This window comes from Aythya marila (assembly GCF_965140915.1).
Source record: "Aythya marila genome assembly, chromosome: 12".
In the NCBI taxonomy this organism is placed as follows: domain Eukaryota; kingdom Metazoa; phylum Chordata; class Aves; order Anseriformes; family Anatidae; genus Aythya; species Aythya marila.
The window spans coordinates 11400128-11419434 of NC_139053.1; the positions used below are offsets into that span (position 1 = coordinate 11400128).

At 39.8% G+C, this 19307-nt stretch overlaps 1 protein-coding gene across 1 annotated transcript in view; it reads left to right on the forward strand.

Moving 5' to 3' along the window:
- Positions 1-19307, forward strand: part of CHST8 (carbohydrate sulfotransferase 8) — a 175074-nt gene that overhangs the window by 41489 nt on the left and 114278 nt on the right. Inside the window, exon 2 of the mRNA XM_082769701.1 lies at positions 2159-2382. Within this exon, the coding sequence (XP_082625827.1) occupies positions 2274-2382 (109 nt within the window). The 5' untranslated portion in view covers positions 2159-2273. The remainder of the gene's footprint in view (positions 1-2158; positions 2383-19307) is intronic.

The following is a 19307-nucleotide window of genomic DNA, read 5'->3' on the forward strand; positions in this document are numbered from 1 at the left end:
TATTTATGTTAGGGAACTAAATATCATTCTTAGAATGGTCTGACTGTACAGTATTACAAAATGATGGTCTGATTTTGGTGTTGTACCAGCCTTGCCACAGATGGATGTGGTCCTAAATACTCATTTAGTCCAACTACTGGCTATTTAGTGTGAACACATTCTGTAGTAAACTCAGTGCAAAGTTGTTCATGTTCCCTAATTGCTTGCTTACAGCAACAGTGGTTGGAACTGTAACACGACTGCTCTGAAGCCTAATCCTCCTTCCCTAATCTGGCTCCACTGGGGCTTTAGAGTTAGTACTCGATCCTGAAAACATACATATATAAAAAATGTATATGCAAAAAAAAAAAACCAAACATCCATCCATAGACATGCACACAACACATAGATGGAATTGCACAAGGACCCATACAGATTCAGCTTTGCTTAACATAATTTCGTTTTGGTTTTACTTTTAAAAGGATGAGAAAGGTTTAAGGGAAAAAATAATAAAAATACTCAGTTAATGTCTGCCATAATTTTTAACAGACTGTAAAGCTGCACTTGCCTATGTATAAAAATAACTTAGTGCTTAGCCTTCATTTAAGATACATGCATCCACCAATGTTCCTGGCCTGGAGCTTACCTCTGGCTGCTTTACACACAGAATAAATATAGTTGCCACTAAATAACCTTATCAGTCAGAGTCACAGAAATTACTTCATTGGGACTGCACAAATGGTGTCCTTCTTTGGTGCATTTTAAAAATTTAGAAAATCAATACCCTGCAGAGAATTGAAAACCAGCCATGGAAACCATGAAAAGCAAACAAGTTGCCTCTAACACTAAATATTCCAGGAATATAAAGAAATCTTTAAAGACTTTTCCTGGAATAATTACTTTGAATCATCATCTTTCATCCTCTCTGCAAACTAATATAACACTGTCTCTGTATCCAAGACCTCTTTTGTAAATAAAGACCACTTTCATAAACCTTCTCACCAGCTCACATTTTCAACTAGAAATACAAGAAAAGTGAAGTGATGGCCACTGCTGTGATCTGTTGGTGGTTTCCAGCCTGGGTTCTTGTGTTGAATAATTTGCTGATAAGAAATCTGACTATGTTTATCAGGAACAAGTTCCAATGCCTGTGCTCTAATGGACCTTCCTATATGTTACCAAAAAATGCAGGCGCAGCAAACTTGTGTGGAAAAGCATTTCTTTTAATTATTAAAACCATGTGGCACTGCTAATGGTTTTTCTCTATGGTTCCCGTTCCTTCATTTATTCACTTCTTACTGTCTTACCAGAATGGACATTGGTTCCAGTGGGACTATTTGTGTGCTTAAAGTGAAATATTTGCCTTAGGACTGTGCTCAGTCAGGGGTTTAGAATCACATACACGGTGCCCATCTGGGACTAGCACTGCTGCTGTTTCTCTGGGATGGCACATAACTGCAAGTGTAAAAGCCAGCAGTGAGAATTGCAGCACTGAGCCCAGAAACCTGCTCAGAGCTCCCTAAGGAGGAGAGGCAGCAGCTCCAGTGTCCAGTGCTACTGCAGACAGCCAGCTTGCTCCCTGCGCTCTGCTTGCTAATGCTTTGTGCAAGCCAGTGAAAGGTGGCCCAAGCACTGTGACCAGCATTTCCCTTAGAAAACAACACTCCCACAGAGCTTTTTCAACAGGCTGCGTAGTGATGTATGTGAGGTGCACCACTCTAGTTCGGCTATTTTCCTTAAGGCTGAAGCAGGTTCATCACTCTCCCCATGTTTGACATGCAAGGAGCTGCTCGTGTGGTCTTTTTCCCCATATTATCTCACTTTATAGTTTTCATATCATCAGTGGAAAATAAAAAGTGACACGTGATTCACTCGAAGCAAGAGAACAATTACGAGGATTTTCTTTTTAAATTACAGCCATGGCATGACCATTTTTCCCAAGTTACACTTTTTTAATGATATTCTACATCACATTTTCAACATGTTAAAACGGTGACATATAGTTAAAGACAAACCAATGGGGCAGAAACTGACTGGATGACTGCAATTAACTTTACCAAGGAAATACTAGAGAAATCAGTTACTTGGTCTAAACAAGGACTTAAATCAACTAATATACCTCAAACAAATAAATGTTGCATGTGTTAAGTTTTAGGGGTTTGTGTTTTACCTTTTGTAGGCAATATTATGCCAGACTTCAGATGAGAGGATGAAACTATGACTGAAGAGCGCCCTGGAGACTGCATGCAGTTCTTTTCCTGGGTCAAAACTGGATTGATCTGAGAACAATAATTATGAGGCTGACATGTATGTTCTCCTTCATCTTGCTGTTTGGAGCAGCTGGGCTCATTGTCTTCATTCACCTGCAGGATCCAGAAGAAATAGTTCATCAGCAGACACCAGGTTAGCATTCCTATTTCTGTCTGATTCACTAGCTCTTTCACGTTCAACATTTTATACTTATGTCCTTAACACATTTTACATATTTCACAGAGGTTGCCTGAACACAGGTATGTATTCTTTTTTTTTAAACAAAAGCTATTTTGAGATTAATTAACATTTTGGTTTTGTTGTGGTGGTATAAAAAAAAAAAAAAAGTTTGTAAATAAAACGGTTCCAAGAAACAACTGACTGATTATGCGGGAATTGTTGCCAAGGTGTATTGGGTCCAGCTGGATGGAGTTAATTGTCTGCTAAAGTTGAGACCCACTTCTGCTGCCAGTTATACCACTGTAAATCTGGAAATGAGAAATTCTGCCCGAAGTTCAACTCCTACAAATACATGCCTCTGAATCCACCTTCCCTTGTATATAATATTCAGTGTCATAGAGATGCAAAATAAAAGATGCATAAAATAAGTAACACAAGAAACTTAAAATACTTGAGGATGTATTTCTTTAATGTGCATAACTTTCATTAAACATCTCATAGTTTTATTCATAAGCACGCCATCTTCTCAGGTTACTAACTTTAAACAGCAAAAAGAGCACATTACTGTGAGAGCTGGAAAGCTGGACTGAAACAGTGGTTTCCTTTTAACAAGGGGCATGCAAGAAGTGTGAAAATGCACAAGACATCTCTTGATTTACTTACAGTCGCTTTCTCTTTGACTAAGGCTGTAATGAAGGCTGGTTTAGAGCCTAGACAAATGTCAGTGCAGTTACTTCAGCTCATAATAATACCCTTATGCTCAGAGGTTTGGTCATTGTGTTTGCTCATATATGCACTGAAATTCTCCTTTGACTAAATGCGTACTTTATAAAAAGTCTATTTAACTGATGTCTTCATTGCACAGTCAATGTGACTGTGTATATTTTAAAGATAAAATATTAGTAACATCTTTAAAGGAGCTGAACCCTAACACAGAGAACTCTTAAATGGTTACATTAAGTGCTAATTAAGTGCTAATTTTTGTGTCCTGGTTTGTTAATTCCTTATTTCCATGTCACTGAACAATCTATACTTTAATATTTTCATTATTTAGTCCAACTGCACACCGATCTTGAAAGCAGGCACTCAGCTGAAACTGTAGATGTAGTGAATCATCAGCGTGCCATGGAAAACAGAGAACTAAACAGTTACTTCGGTGCTTTTTTAATTTGTTTTTGTATATTTAGAAGCAAAAGAGTTTACAGATTAAAACTGACAGTACTGGCCACATTCAAGCCTGTGCATATTCATTTGGAATCAATACTGCTATGAAGTCTGTACAGTAACACAAAAATAAAGAAAAAATCAGAAATTATACCTCCTAAATTTACCATACAAGTTCACTGGTGCATCTGTGATAGCACAAAATGCATGTGAGAGAGAAATCACTGAGGCACCTCTACTGTTGAGCCGTGGCCCTGGACCTCTACTGTCCTGGGCTTGCCTTCCCATCTAGTAAGTGTGGTTTGGTTTTATGCTGAGAACAAACCCACCTTTAAATTGTTGTTAGCCACATACTCGATATGCTGTGGTTGTGCCCTAACAAGCAGGATTTAGATCCGAAGGAATCAAACCATCAGCAGATCACCTTCAGTGACTGCAGGGGCCCAAACTCCAAAGGATTGTTTCCCCTTTTCTCATTTAAAAGGTTATTACCTTAAAGCCCATGTTAGCCTGCTGGGCTGGAAAGCCCTGGTAGAGGCAGGTGATGCTTCAATTGCCCCAGCTGGATTTGTGTGTGATGGTGGGTCAAATCCCTTTTTTAAGACGCAGTAGCACTCCTGATCAGACAGTCCCTAGGGCTTAAATCATGTTTCTGCACAAAAGCTATTCTGTTCCGAGAACAGGCTTCACTGCTTTTCCTAAAGACTTTTATCCTGTTCCCTTTCTCTCCCATCATCTCCTTTTTGGTTGCTTTTAACTTCTTGCAATCTCTGAAGTTTCCCTTCCCTTGGTCACCTAATTCTCCTCCCCCAACACTTCCAACATCCTTGTGTCTGAGCATACAGCAAGACAGAAAGCACAAGAGCCAAGCAGAATGGTAATTTCTGAGCTCGGGGTACATCCTCTTCCTCAGCAGGGTCACTAGCTTGGGTTTCTTCCCTCTGCCCAGCCACCAGCTTGCATTAAAGGTGGGAAAAGTTTTTATCTTTGGGACTCCTGTCCATCTTAGAGTCACCTGCAATTGCCAGTGGATTGGGAGTGAGGGGAAAGACAAGTGGGCAGCAAATACAGGCAGGACTTTGGTGGATCATTAAATGTGTATCTTTATATTGAAAAAAATAAATCTTTGCTCCTGAAGGAGAAGGAATTTCTAGTGGTACCTCAAAAACAGTGCAATCTCTATCTTTTTATTACTGGTCCCCTCATCTTGACCTGTATTACCTCTGTCCTCTCACTCAGAAACCTCTTGAAAAGACTGCTTTACAGTGAGGTGATATTTGAGAAGGATCTAACTGGTGAATGGGACAGCCAAGCACATTTACATAAAAGCAACTTCGAAGCGAGGCCCTCCCCTTGTCCCTCCCTGCTGCACTCCCATGAAGGAAACTCACCCCATGATGTGTTCTGCTGCTGGGGGCAGGGTTCTGCACAGCTAAAAAATGAACATCCCAACAATGCTGTTACTGCCAAAGGTGTGTAATCAATTGCTTGATTCTCACATTCAATTACAATTTATGTTAATAGGAAGCAGACTGTACCCTGGAGTAAAAGGTGCTCAATACAATTACTCTTATTTCTGTTTGGCTGATTTTCATGTGTGTTAAGTGCTTTCAGCTCCCAGTGGACTCAGAAACTCCTCACCTCCACTGCTTCTGAAAATGATGCCAGTTATCGCTAAAAGATATTAGGCAGCTTAAAGGGCACAGGAAAAAATAGCCATTCATTTCATTAAAAAGAGAGTAGACATATTTCATTGCCAGACAGCCTCCTGTGAAAATCTGTCAGTCACAAGAGGCATTTTTGGTGTGCCGAAAAGGATGCTTCCTTTCCGCTCTGCAGTGCTTCTCCTCAGAGGGGTCTGTTTCTAATGGAGATTGGATATTGCTATAATTTGCTTGTCTGATTGCTCCCTCAATAGAATTGAACAAATGCATGTGTCATTAAGCTACTTAGGACAACAGATTCTGCATGGCAGAGTTTTATTGGATTAGCCTTTGGTTTTGCATTTCCCATGTAGTTTCTATGTAGCAAAGTGCATTTGCAGGCACTGGAATCTCATCAGGAAAGCTGTAGAAAAGTCGATAATGCTTATTTTCCACTGCAAAGCACCATAGGAGAGTTTTGCATTGTCCAAAAGGGCATTTTTCACCGTTAGTACATTCAGTCATCTTTAATTTAAGATGGTACAACTTATGAAACAAGATTAATAAAAATACTTTGGTACTTTAGTTTTATCTGTCTGTTCTGGAAATTGCCCTTGATTGTTTTAGTCCAAGCAAGCATGATGGTGAGACCTTGATGTACTACTTAAACCAGTATAAAATCCACAGTTATAAAACTTTAAGTAATGCTTACATTACTTTCACTGAGCAAAGTACTCCTGACAGTAGCTGTTTGTGTTGATTTGTTACTATTCATTTATTCTTTCCCTGTGCTTCACATTGCTACCTAATTGTGATGCTGTACTGAGAAAGCAATATCAAAGTAATTTTCCACAACATTAGTTACAATTTTCTTCTGATCTTTCGAGTGAAACAATCCCATCCTGTTGGCTTCTGTGAGCATATAAACCTTGATTACATTTATCTGTTGGAAACCACTGCTTACAAAGTATATATGCCCTGGATAGTGGGTGTAGAGCCTTTCTTGCTGATTGACAAGCATTCTGTCTGTACAGTTTTATTCATATAATGCACATCACTCTGAGCAGATATATTTATGACAGACAACCATTTAGGGTGGGCAAAACAGATTTCCCAAGCCAATACATTAAATGCAGCGGATATTCCTGGGGTCATTAAAGAGACAATAACTTCACTTACAACAGACATTTTCTGGGCTTCTATGGAGGGTGCTATTACCATGGAGAATGCAGGATAAAGCAGGGGAGTGGGTTGAGAAGCAGTACGAATGAGAGACAGTCAAACATCATACAGAAATGCAATGTTCTCCTAACAATTTTCCCTGTGTATTTATATAAAACTTAGTTCTTAACAGAGATGGTAAAAATAAATGTCTGGGATAAGTCGAATACTTGGTGCACAAGCAAACTTTAATACATACATCCCCGTTCTAATGCTAGTAATCCCTGCATAGACGTATCTCCTATTTGTGGTAGGATATTAAAGATACCAAAACTTTACAGTAACTAAAGTCACTTTAAAGTAACTAAAGGTGCAGCCACTCCACTGCTGTGTTTGTCCTGGAACCGTTTCCAGCCTGGGGCTTGTACAGGCCCCGTGGTTAACAAGAGCCTTCTTTGGCATAGTGGCCTGCTCTTTCTCTCTTGGGACTTACAGTGGAAGAGTTGACAGGACTAACGAGCACCTTCATAGCCTTGGTCAAGGTCAGTGCAGTGTATGAGATCACCAACACCATGGAAAACTTGGGTTTGTGAGAGCTGCATTTGGGTGGTACGAGAGATAGTACTTTGGACAGTGTCTGTAAGCAAAAGAAGAGCCCAGAGGATGCTCAGCCCACCCAAACACCTCCATGGTGGGTTTCAAAAAACACCTACAGAAACTTCTGAGCTGCAGAAGCACTAGTCCTTGGGCTGGAGACAGGACTGTTTGCAGCAATACCAAGTGGCCACATATAATCATGAATACCAGAACCACTGCTTCCCATCTGCACCAGGTATATAGTACCTCCCTCTGTACTTAAGACCATGTAGTCTTAAGGGATATTCTAAAGAGAAATATTTTAAAGAAGGGATATTCTAAATATATATATATATATTTCTAATAGAAGATGTAGCCAAATAAAATACGGGAGGAGCATTAATATTTCTGTACACCTATATTTATGTAGCAAATTACTGTCTATATAATGAATATGTCTATGGGGAACAATTACTGTGTTTTTTGTTGTTGTTGTCGTTTTAGCCATATGGTTACTGAATTCAAAAACCTCTAAGTTTTCCATTAAAACTTTTAAGGTGAATAAATGTGGACGTACAGTCCTGTGGGAGCTGGTAAAAGGTGAAAAATACATCTTAAAGGATGCATGTTGTAAGAGCTCCAACAGGGTGAAAACCGAGAGTAGAATGGAAATGCCTTTATACTCTGACAGTATCAGCATTTGAAAGTCAAGTAGGAATATAACCAAGCCTGAAACTCATCTGACTGAGATTCTGCAGCAATTGCTCTTTCCCTCCCTCATGTACCAATTCCTAACATAATGCTGTCGACTTCTTTATTTTCTGCTTTACTAAGGATGTGTTGGGATGGAGGGGGAGGAAGGAGAGACGACAGCCAGAAGGGCTGGCACACAAATGCTGTAGCAAACCTGATGGCACAGGGGAGCCACAGTGCACAAGTCTTACTGTATCTTGCCTTAGAGCAAATATCAATATTATAGGTGTAATGAAATTTTCTCTTTCTTATTTACTTATTCAGAGCACACATGCCTTGCTACTCACAAATTACAGGCCTATGCACATCTCCATGTTAGCGGTACATTTCCATAATACTTTTCTAGTGCACAACGTAATGCTTGTTTGTTGTACTGGAAACTTTTCTACAAATACAATTGAAAATGAACTGGTGTCAATACATAATTTCAGAAGTAATTTTCCTTCAATTTACAACTTACTTCTCTTTATAAACTGGAAGCCATTTCCTCTGCTTCTCAACTAATAGCACCAGTAGAAATCATGAAGAAAAGAATCTGGTACAGGAGGCAAGTGAGCTCTGCAATGCACTTTTCAAGCAGAAGCACCACTCTGCTACTTGTGTAAGGCTAGTTTTCACTGACTCAGGGGCAGATGAACCTCTGCAGTCCCATCCTCTGAGCCTTCCTTAGCTCAACTCCCCTCAACAAAGAATTTGCCTGTGAGCAGACCAGTTCCCAATGGTCTGCAGTCATCAGGAGTAAAAGAAAAAGATTCATCTCCGTGTCTGCAGAGGCAAGGCACTTAAGAGGGAAATGTGGCCTTATGAAACTGATATTGCCTTTTCTGTTGCTTGAAATGGTTGTGTTTTAGACAGACTGTGAACCTCGTTATTTAGAAAATTGGGAAGAAATGCTGGCAATGGCTTCATCAATCTACTACTACAGAGGAATCAAATGCTGTCCAGATGGTTACAAGGGATACCTTGTACCATGCTGCCAGTGGAGAACTGTTCAAGAGAAATGGAGTTTATTGCTGAAAACAATCACGTATTGCCTGCTTACCACACATAATGTACAGAGATCATCTCCTACACCACTTTTCCTTGCTTTCCTATCTATGCCATCTCCTTGGATGTCTTATGAAAAACAGAGCATTTTTTTGTGACTTGGTATTGAACACATTGCCTTTTTTTTTTTTTTTTTCAGTTTATGTTAACATATTTTAACAGCTGAACATTTCTATCCAGAAGTCCACTAAAGCAAATACAGTTCTTCAGCTGTAATATCACAGGTCGGCATTTGCAGGACCAGGATTTCCTGTCAGCCATCAGCCAGTGCTTCACCAGGCTGAGCACTTGTGTTCCTGTGCAAAGCTTCTGCTGCTCATTCCTGTCCTGCCCCACTGCTCAGACACTGGGCTTTATTCTGTTAAATCAGGCAAGTCACCTGCTAAATGCCTCCATTCCCTGTTATAAAGGGGATCTCTGCAGGGGACTCAGTGTACCTTAAGGGCTGCAGGATCCTACAACAAAAATGCAAGACCAAAGCTTATCGACTGTGAGATTATCCCCCAAACCAGTGCAAAACTGGCAGCAGTTATAATCCCACTGCAGTAGTGCACACACATCAGATGCCTGAACTCAGATCCACTGCCCATTTATTTGATGGCATAAAGTCCCTGTCACCTAATCCCAAATGTATTTATCAGCATAAAACCAGAGTGATGTGGTGCTAAATCAGACTCATAACATAGTGCAGTTTCCACTTCCACAAATTTCCCTATCCTCTCTTTTTCTGTAAGCATTTATTCTCAGATACTGACTGGTTAAAAAAAAAGGTTTGATATTTCTTTTAAAGCCTACTTTTAAAAACTGTCAGAGGTTGACACTTCTTTGTTGTGTCTGGCAAAATAAAAAGTGACCTGCCATCTCAGAGCTGCAATCGTTTATGGTGCTTGGCAACATATCACAGGCAAAACTCTGCAGCACTGGGATATGTCAGAGGACTCTAAGAATGGCAGCTTTATGAAAGTACATTCCTAGGGAGCAAGGCTGTATGCTTCTGCGATTCCCCTAGAAATTTGCAGGGGCATTACAGAAATGTGCACAAGTTGATCAACAGACTTTCATGTCACCTCAAAATGTTTATTTGGGTATGAGACTATATGAGATTTTTCATGGAAAATGTGTCAATACTAGAAAGCTTCCTTCCATATGTCAGCTATCAGTCAGTTTTCTTGACTTTCAAAACCTGATACCACTTTGAGGAGATTAGGTAAGTTTAAAATACTTTCTGGATTTTCTAAATTTTATGCCATTTTAAAATGTTTTATAATGGATGTTTCCATTTCTCAAAGTCATTAATGTTCCTCTAAAAGCTTAAACAAAACCTCCTCTCTCCAGCAATATCATCCTTTTTCATTTAGTAAACATTAATTTTCCTTTCACAATTCTAGTGGAGCTTGAAATTAAAAGTGGCTTTTTTCTCTATTATGGCTTTCTTTGCCTATCAGCATCAAAACTGTCAGTTACCTATTACTTTAGCACCAGTCAAGTGAGCATAAAAAGCCAAATAATTGATCTTGTATAGGTCCTACACAAGAACAACTTCTTGTAGACATCATTATCATGTTCTCTGAATTAATAATCTACTTACTTCTGAAAGGAAGTGATTGGTTTTGGATCTGTCAGCACTTCACATATCAAAGGTGATTAAATGATTGTATCTAATTCTGTATAGGCCCTATCATACGTGATGCTAGCTCATAGCATCAATGCAGAAAAGCACTTCAGTATCAACCAAGTGGCTCGCCTGTTCAGTCTCCTCAGATGTCTGAAGTGCCTTGCTGTCCGAGAGTCGGATATTCTGCATCTTGTAGAATTAAGTCCCATCTTTGCCCCTTTTCACTCTTAGCCACTTCAGAAGAACTGTGTGGTGATTAAGTGGAAAAATGCTCCAGCCAGGCCCTTACTCTGTTGCCACTTCTGCACATTAAGGCAATTCAGACGTGCTCTTTTCCTCTTTTTTTCAGATTCACTATCCACTGGCTTTTCATACCTACAGAAATCGAGACCTTTCGGGCTTCTGTTCCTGCTTTTTAGTTGAAAACCACACATTTTATCATAAAACTCTTTGTAGGGACTGGATATCTGATATTTTGCTCTTTGTGGCACAATAGCCAAGAGATCAGTGTTTACAGACTTTGGGTATTCATATACTATGAAAGCAAAAGATTCTGTCCTATTGGGCATGCCTGCGTGTACACAAGGAGCAGTGCACAGGCTGGAGGAACATGAACAGACATCAGGTTCCCTAAGGGAGCAGTGGGAACTGAACAGCCTCATGAGGAAAAAAAAAACAACAGAAGTTGTGAATGAGATCACTCTAATGCCCTGCTCCTTTTATATTCTAATTCTTTACTTTTCTCTTTCCACTTAGCATCATGATATGCCAATATAAAGCCCAGTGCTAGGCTTTATATAACGATGGCACAAATATTGCTGGGGACAAAGGTATATTTAGCTTTAGAATTATTTTAGGATTAAATTCACAGGAATCTTTGGATGTCTTGTACCTGCTGTAGTCAGTAGCTGACTTGCAGTCCCACTTACATGGAAGCAGAGCAGACACACATACTTATTCTTGTGGCCAGAAGAAGAGACCCTACAATCCCAAGCAGAGGAAACTAGTAGCTTGCAAAGTGGCTGGTGAGGGGGTAGAAGGGGCTCCTTTATTCATGCTGCAGGTAGTGCACAAGGAACAAGATCATACATACTGTTTTCCATCTTTTCTGTCTTGACTTGTTTGACTTGACTTTATTTGTTAATAAAGTTCTGCAGAGCTTAATGCCCATAAGTCAAACCACAGGAGAAATTATAGACAGCAATCACCGACACTCTGTGTGAACTGAATGCAACTTTAATTGGGTCCTACTAATTGTGCATGCAGCTGCTAGGAAAAACATGATGATGCTTATCTCATACAAGAAAACAAATTCATCTCACTGCTCAGCTGTAAACAAATGAAAAGGTGTATATTCAAATAGTCACAAAAGTAAATGTATATACTTGCACGTAGATACCGTGACTTTTGTACAGCGCTTATCAGAGCAAAGCAGTTCTGTGCTTATTTTGACTTTTTTTTTTTTTCTTCTGTTATTGTTTTAAACTTGCCCTGAATACTCTGGTCAGTGGGAACCTGAGCAGGGATGGGATTCACATGCCCTGAACAAACTTGGGTACCTCAGCCACTAAGTTCATTTAACATGGGCATAGACAAATACTATGAACAGCTAAGATTAATATTGAAAACCAATCAACAGATTTTCTTATAAGCTGCTAAACTGAAATCTGCCCCTCCATTCATTTAGCTCAAGAGATGTTATTACCTTCGAAACAGGAGGCATCCTTAAGTCACCACCTAATTAAAATTCCAATTATTCTGCATCTATGAGCTGCTCATTCTCAAGCTATTGAAGGGAATTAAATTCCTTGAGAATGTACAAAGTCAGGAATTGTTTAACACATATATATTGATGATGTGATCAGTGCTGCATGTTAAACCAGCCATGGCACTACCTGCTTCATTGGCCTATTTCACCAATATCTGCACTTTAGTAAATTCCTCAGAATGTTTCTTGGGATGATTTACATTTTGTAGGACGAAAATAAAATGAACAGACCTTAGCAAGCCATTATAACAGCCTTCTACTCTTAGCAAAGAAGAGCACATAAAAGGGAGAGAACCAAAAAATAAAATGTGCACAGAACACACTGGTAGGGAAGGGGGTCTGAGAAAGAAAAGCTGAGATAACTGCCTCTACTGTTCTTTATATTTGCAATTATTTAATGAAGAGTACTTTGAGTTTGTTTGGTTTGTTTGTTTTTTGAGAAAAACATCCAGAAAAAGGAGTTCTGCTTGATTAACACCTCAAAAAAGGGAAAAAAATAAAAATACATGCTTAATTAAATTAGAACATAGCAAAAAATTACTGCAGTTTTATAATTAATGTTAATATACAATGGGTTCAGAATCAGTGTGTCTGAAGTTCCCAGGGGTACTAAAATGGAGACAGAGAAAGTGGTAAGGAAAAAGAATATTTGCTACAGTAAATTTACAGTAGATAACAAACTTATTTCTTAAAGTTTTAAAAGCACTAAATATTCCTCATGTACAATAATGATTTTATTATAGCTCCATATACAAATCTGTAAGAACCAACACCTTCCTACTGTCTACGCATTTGCCAACCATATTTTTCCCCTTGATTGTTTCCAGAGATCAAATTATATAGTCAGTATATTCTGATTGTTCTCTGCCTTTTCCTCTAAAGGCACTGGCTTCATTTCTTAATTGAGACCCAGTGGAGATAAGTTCACCACAACATAATTTAATGAACTATGGAAGAGTTACCTTTAACTGCATGAAATATCAAGCTGCATGACAGAGAAAGAATATCTCCTAGGTGATGTTTCAGTAGACAATAATTAACTAAGACTTCTTCTAAAATAATACCACCCACATACGCGCAGCCTTTCCCCCCCCCCAGAAACTGGACAACACATAAAGCAAGCTAATAAGCCAAGGGCAGTTCCTGAAAGGAGCTCAGTGGCACATTTGCCTTCCTCCATGAAATCACAGATTAGAAATCAGAGACCTACAGCACTGAAGAGTGAATTTTACTCTTTTTCCCCTTCAACTTCAAAGGCTGAATTGAACTTGATTTACCCTTCACATTAGTCTTGGCTGTGCCATCACCACCGTCTGCTCCAAGCGTGCAGAAGATTCTCCATTTCACTCTGAATGATACCAAGCAGATCAGCAGAGGTGCTCTCACCACACAAAGCTGCCATCTCAGCACCTCCGAGCCAAAGCCTGGCCTGTTTACTTCAGGGATTTGAGGAGAAACCGCTGCAGCACTGGCTTCACTGTATATTTTTGCTTATTTACTTAAACTTTGGGGGTTGGGATACAACCCTGACTTTTAAATGTCTCACACAATACAGCCTCGAACAAGACCGAGCAGGCTGCAGTCTCCCTCTCGGGGACATGGCAGACTGCACGCTGCCGTCCTTCACCTCTCCTCATCCAAAATGGCCGCCTCCAGCCCTGCAGCTGCCTTACACAGTGGATGCCTTAGAGGCATCCCACTATCTCTTGGTCTTTGTATATTTTTGTTGCAATTTAATGTTAATTAGATTTCTAATTCCTCAAATTAGGGAGTGTGAGTCAAACTCTGGCTCCTGCTGAGTTCAGTGGGGTACGTGTCTTTATATGCATTTTTAGCATTCAGACCGCTTTGATCGCAGCCCTCCATGCCACCACAAACAGATAGTAACGATTATAATGAAAGATGTTTCACAAAGAACTGCTGATGCAGCATTTCAAGAATTCTGAATATGTTAATCTTCTTGGTATCCAGAGCTTCTGTCCTTTTCCCACTGACGTCGTAAAAACATCCAAGTGAAGGGCAGATACATGTAGTTAATATTCCAAGAGAAACCTTATTTACTATGAGGACCTCTCTAATTACTACGACAAACCATCTTCTCACAGTTATTTAGAGCAATTGGAAGCAAGCATGGTGATGCTGGTCTTGATAGTAGCAAAATATTTAACATCTGCCTCAGTGGAGAAGGTGCCCAGAGTTAGAGGCTTACCTTGGGAAAATGAAATCTGAAGCACACATTACATTACATCAGTTGCATATAACGATCCCATTTTCTTAGCCTAGTAGCATGAACATGTCTCTTTATTTCTTTTATCTAACAAGCTGAAATGTTCTTTGGAAGTAAATTCACAAGGATCTCGTGAATGAATATCTGTATTTGGTTTGCTGTGCCCATCTTCTTCACAGTCACTGCTCAGCTACAGAATATGCAGAGGAAATGGGAATGCAGCAGTGGGGGGCCTAGAGGGCTTGTTCAGACACAGAAGGCCACAGTCCACAAGTCATTTCTCTGACAGCATTCCTCTATCATAAGGAGGAGAAAATTGTTATTGACTAATAAATACAGGTTTCGCAGCCAAAGCAAACTCACTGCTAAACAGGCAGAAGATAGGAAGGCCCACTGGCTCCTGCTAGGGCTGCTGCCACAGACAAAAATCGGAGTCCTGCAGACAGATGAATAGCAGGGGCAGAAAGCAGTTGAGCTCCAGTTGTGGAAACAACATCTAGCACAGCTAATTACCACTCTATCACCACAGTGTTTTACAGCAGCCAGCACGCTCTATGTGGTGAGGTGAGGGCAGACACAGGCTCAGAGGCTGCACTTCACGGCTGGGAGCTGCTGGGGGTGGCCAGGGCAGGCAGACAACGCCCCTGCAAAGTACATGGGAAGAGTTGTACGCTACGTTTTCAAGTTTTGTTCTCTCTCCATGCTATTTAAACTTACAGAGCTAAAATATCCCCTTTCCCTTACCAGCAGGCCTAGGTAGTGCCTAATGAGCTCACTGAAGATACCGGATTGATTTAGCTGGTTCGTTTTCTCTGCCACAGGTTTAATAATTGCACAATTCTCTGCGCAAAATTGGATCCTAAAGACGATAGGGTTATTTTCCCCTCAGTGTAGAAGCAGTAATAAAAGCAGACTGGAAGTCTCTCTGTCCTCACAGTGGGCACTGTGGTGTCAGTGTCAAATGCAAGCTGACGAGGCAGCTGATACCAGCAGGGCTCCCAGAGGTGGGGAAGGCAATGCACGATGTTTCTTTAAATCAAATCTATCTTGTAAGTTATTTATACTAAGGGGGAAAAAAGTTTTCTAGTTTTAATTCTATACATTTCCTGAACTTAATACATTTCATTTTTTTGTTTGTTTTCAAATGGATGCTCAAAGCCTACGAAAGCATCTGGGAGTTGGCCTGTTACCCAGATAGGCCGTGTTATGACTGCAGCACGTCAATGCCAAATAGCTCTTGTCACTGTTTCATCCCAACAGATCACAGTTTAAAACAAATACTACTCAAGCTCATTGACCTTAGGGTTGCTTTCCAACCCATGTCCCAGGACAGTGCCCCCCACTCATGCTGGGCCCACCCTGGCAAGGGTTTCTCGCAGGCCTCAGGTCCTGCGTGCTTGGTCTTGCCACTGTGAGCACAGTGCCTTCAGGCTCAAGGGATACTTCTGACATAGTAAAAATGAGCCCGTGGAGATCTAGGTTAAGGAAAGCCCTGGAAAGATGTCAGGTAGCTCCACAACTCCCCTTTCATGATAGCCCAGGAGCTGCATGCAGCCCAAACATGGCAAGGCCCACCCGCGTTCTGGAAAGTTTCGTGAGTGAGCTCAGTTAGGGGATTTGCCTGCCCTGCTGTGGATTCCCTTCTTCATATGTTATAGACAGTTTGCTGGTAAGATTATGCAAATAGAAAAGAAAAAAAAAAAAAAAAAGAGTTTTAAGTGACTATTAGAGAATGTTTCCTGAAGTATGTTTACTGTCCTTAAATAAAACTGTAAATGAAAAAAATAATTGAAAAATAATTAAATATTCTAAAGAAATTTGAATAGTCGCATAATCTCTTCACTGGAAAATTCATGATTAAAAGTAAATTAGTCAATGGATATTCCATCAGCTCTATTGAATATGTACTACAGCAAAGAAAAACATAAATAAAATATGTACAAAAGTTTACAGTAATCTCTGTCTCACAGGTTCATAAATCTCTTTTTTTAAAATTTGCTTTTCTGTTATTTACCTTTCCATTCTTTTAAGTGAGCAGTATCCACAGTGCACATCCCAAAACAAAATGAAATGTTATGGATTCAACAAAATGATCCACACCAAAAGATAAGTAATATTGCTGCTGGAAGGAAAAGTTGTATTTATTTTTTAGTTTAGCTACCAATTCAAAACGTTGACATAGCCTACTCAGGTGGCATGTCAAAGGAAACCTCATATTTACAAAGCACACCATCACTCTCTTTTAACATGGCGTTGAATATAACTTGCTCTCTTGCTGCATAGAGCCCTCTTCTCTGCTTCCCATGAACCAAGTGAAACAACTGGGTATTTTGAAGACCTACCTGATACAAAGTGAGGGATATAAAAAATAGGGTTTATTTTTAGTTAGAGAATAGTATGAAGGTAAAGATATAATCCCTTCCTCAAGCATTCTAGTTCTAAAGAAAATAATTACTGCCAAAGAAAGAAAGCCTGCTTTTCATAAAACATGTACAGCAAAAAGACCGCCTCCAAGTCCAGCGACCATCAGCTGTTATGTAGGAGCACCGACCACCCACTGCACCATGCCTGAGCAAGCACCTGCCCACAGGAGGCTAGTTTCAAAAGCCAGAAGCAATAAACACTCATATACAAGCATATGCAAATTTATAAATAAAAACTAATACATACAAAAACACATATACAAGAAGTAATGAATTCCAAAATGCAACTTCACAGTGTTTATCCAAAGCTTTATAGAGAAGTTAATAGTTTTTTAAGTACCACACAAATTTATTGAACTGTAAAGAATATTGACATAATATGCTAATGAAATCTGCATTTAATAAGATATATATCCATTCAAATTCTCTGTACCTTTCTGTCAGCAGAGCATATTGCAAAAATGAACCATTGAGGCCGCAGTTTAATCTGATATAAAATCAAATGATCCATATTAACAAGACAATTAAGTAACTGTCTGAAACTGAAGAAAAAATTATCAGAAGTTCACCAGATAAAAACTGGTTTTGAATAATGTGAAAGTGTGATTATACAGTATGCAAACTGAGAGTTGTTTCTGTGATTAGAATAATATGGGTAGTAAATTAGATATCAATTTTAAAACACGGTAATTATGAAGAAAGCCTACCTCAGGTGCTTCAAAAAAGAAAGCAAAACTACAAATTACATGCTGTTTGCATTGGCCTATTCAAAATTAAAGGAGAATGCATTACAAGGAAATTAGCACTTGGAAAGGTTATTTGATGGCAGTAAAATTGAAAATTACAACAGATGTTTTTTTGCTGGACATGGCAAACAAAATGATGCACCATATATGTTATTCAGAGGCATGACAGATACTGTTACCCACAACAAAACCTTACCATGCAGTTGGTACAGATCTCAGGGAATTTAACTTCCCATTTAAAATTCAATGATTGTAGCTAATAATATTGTATACCTAGTTTGATGATGCAATCTAGGGATTTTTCCCCAACAAAATGTTATTCTAGAGGCAATCCATAAACAGTCTGGTACAGCTCACTCACAGGTCTATTTGTCAACTTTACTTCCACCAAACCAGCCCAGATGCTGGATGCTCAGAGGCACCATGGAGCCAGCCTGTGAGTACAGCTCTGCAATCCCAATGTTTGTGCCCCTCCACAACGCACTTCAGTGCAGCAGCTGTCAATAAGTCAGTATGACCTGTGGACCCTGAAGTCCATGGATTGCTTTTAAGGTAATGAAAAGGTCCAAAAATTGGTAAGAAAAATAAGCTTACTCTTAACAGACCTCAGTATAAAGAGGCCTGTATCTCCACAGAACAGTTTTAGAGGCTCACAGACTGAATGAAGATAGAAACCACTGCTTTAAGGGTATGATTGCCAGAAATGCACCTAAAGCTATGTATTCTGTTTGACTTACAAAACAGAGATGATCTCTCCAAAAGACGAGTGAAGTAAAAAACAGTTTTTCCTGGGTGTGTACTATTAGGGGTGCCCAAACCAGACACAGCTAAAAACTTGTATTATCTCACTGGGCCAGTGCAGGACCCACATCAGTGGTAAATGAATGTGCACTTAATGGACCTTTTTGCAGCCTCACACAGCTTCAAGAAAAAAGAAAAACAAACCCAAAACCACTCAATTTCTTCAGAAGCCACACCATATTTGTTTTATTTATATCTGTGGAACTTTTGAGGACAACTTTTCATATAGCTCATCTCTTCCCCTCCCTATAGTTGTCCTTACTGCTTGTCCATCAGACTGGGAGCAAGCAGAGCCAGATACAGAGATATACTCTGTTAGATACAGTCCAGCTGTTCATGGCAACCACATTTAACCCTTCTTGCAATTTTAAATCTTCTGGATCTCTTTTATTATCATTTATTCAGATTTCTGGAACAACAACAAGGTAAGGATATGCCTGGGGAAATATCTCAGGTTTCAGAATGCCTGGTTTGGTTTAAGCTCAACTTCCCTGAAAAAAAAAGACCCAGGAATAACATCCGCAGCCTCTGCTATCCTTGAGGGCAAACTCACGCTTTAAGCTGCAGTCAGGTCCAGCCGCTATCCTTCTGCCCAGGTGAAAGCACAAGCCCTTTTGGGAGTGACTGTGACTGAACAGGGACAGTACCTAGCACTCCTGCAGGCAGGTGACAGCCTTCCCACTTCAACACCCAAAAGCAGCAGCGGTCCATCATTCTCACCATCTCCGGCCTTTTGGTGCATTGGGCGCACAGATCTTTCTAGGACCGCTTTAGGTATTTATGTGTATGAATGGCTAATTTCCCCAACAATTATGCTAGCTCTTAATGCATGTGAGGATTCACATATGTAAGTGCTTAGAAAAATAGCCTTAGAAAACCTGATTCAAAGACCATTGAAGTCACCAGGAACATTTTCATTGATTTGCTTTGCACTCTGTCCCAGGTATTTATCAGTTCCTTCAGCCCCTCTTTTT